The sequence below is a fragment of the Penaeus japonicus genome, unplaced genomic scaffold (genome assembly GCF_977035675.1).
Source record: "Penaeus japonicus unplaced genomic scaffold, GWHDUDI00000001_assembly GWHDUDI00000038, whole genome shotgun sequence".
In the NCBI taxonomy this organism is placed as follows: Eukaryota; Metazoa; Arthropoda; class Malacostraca; order Decapoda; family Penaeidae; genus Penaeus; species Penaeus japonicus.
This window is the reverse complement of record NW_028234440.1, coordinates 16,111,638-16,112,806: the sequence shown is the minus strand read 5'-3', so window position 1 is coordinate 16,112,806 and position 1,169 is coordinate 16,111,638. Positions and strand designations below refer to the sequence as shown.

The 1,169-nt window shown below is 40.9% G+C and overlaps 1 protein-coding gene across 1 annotated transcript in view; it reads right to left on the bottom strand.

Annotated features, from left to right (window-relative positions):
• Window positions 1-616: 616 nt before the first annotated feature.
• LOC122244439 (chymotrypsinogen A) overlaps window positions 617-1,169 on the bottom strand; it is a 4,270-nt gene continuing 3,717 nt past the window's right edge. The window contains exon 5 of the mRNA XM_043002337.2: window positions 617-1,169. This exon is cut by the window's right edge and continues 494 nt beyond it. Within this exon, the coding sequence (XP_042858271.2) occupies window positions 858-1,169 (312 nt within the window). The 3' untranslated portion in view covers window positions 617-857.

Sequence of the window (1,169 nt, the reverse complement as noted above, 5' to 3'; positions counted from 1 at the left end):
CTACATCTTCGTCTCGCGAAAAGGAAGGAAATATTCACATACATGGGTGGCGTGGAAATCAAATGTGGCATGAGAAACCCGTAGACTTTATAACCCCGGAAAATAAGACTCGTAAATATATAAAATTGTTAGGGATCTCCACTACAGAACCATCTTACTTTTAGATGGGTTTTGTTTTTGCTTTTGTTTTCTTAGTTCTTGAATGTGATTATGTCATGTGGATATCAAATGACATAAACAAATCAAACTTGAATATAGTAATATTAATCAGTAAGATTGCACAAACTTCATTTCACGTGTGTGTGTGTGTGTGTGTGTGTGTGTGTGTGTGTGTGTGTGTGTGTGTGTGTGTGTGTGTGTGTGTGTGTGTGTGTGTGTGTGTGTGTGTGTGTGTGTGTGTGTGTGTGTGAGTGAGTGTGTGTGTGTGTGTGTGTGTGTGTGTGTGTGTGTGTGTGTGTGTGTGTGTGTGTGTGTGTGTGTGTGTGTGTGTGTGTGTGTGTGTGTGTGTGTGTGATACAGTTTCTGACGGGATCGGCAGTTGAAAGGGAAAGCTGAGGATACTCAAAGACCAGGCTCGAGTTTAGGTCGGACAGGTAGATATACAAAAACTAACACATGAACGTATGTTTATATTTGTTGATAAGATTCACACTTTATTTATGAATACTGATAAATATAACATATTTTTACATTAAGTATTAAGCACATTTACCACAAAGAAAAAGTCCCCTGCAAAGATAAGATTTTACATGTGATCATAGTGGCATTGCTGCCTAATTTTGCATTTTTCCATTAATGCAAAGAGACTAAACATTCTCAATGTATATGTATGATCTGCTTTCTTTTACCATGTAATATTACTGGCAGTATGTCTCACCAGCAGTGTTATCGCTGATCCAGTCAACAAATTCAGTGACTCGAGCGTAAACACCTGGTTTAAAACAACTTTGCCCAAAGGAGACGATCCCCACTAGCGTATACCTTCCATCTTCCTTAACAAAAAGCGGTCCACCAGAGTCGCCGAAACAAGCACCTTTTGCGCTCTCGCCTTTCGACTTGGCCTTCCCTGCACACATCATCTGTGGGGTGATGAGAGAACCCGCTATTTTCTTCTTACAGTCCACAATGGGTACATCGACCTCCCTGGCCGCATCGGGATATGCCCCTTT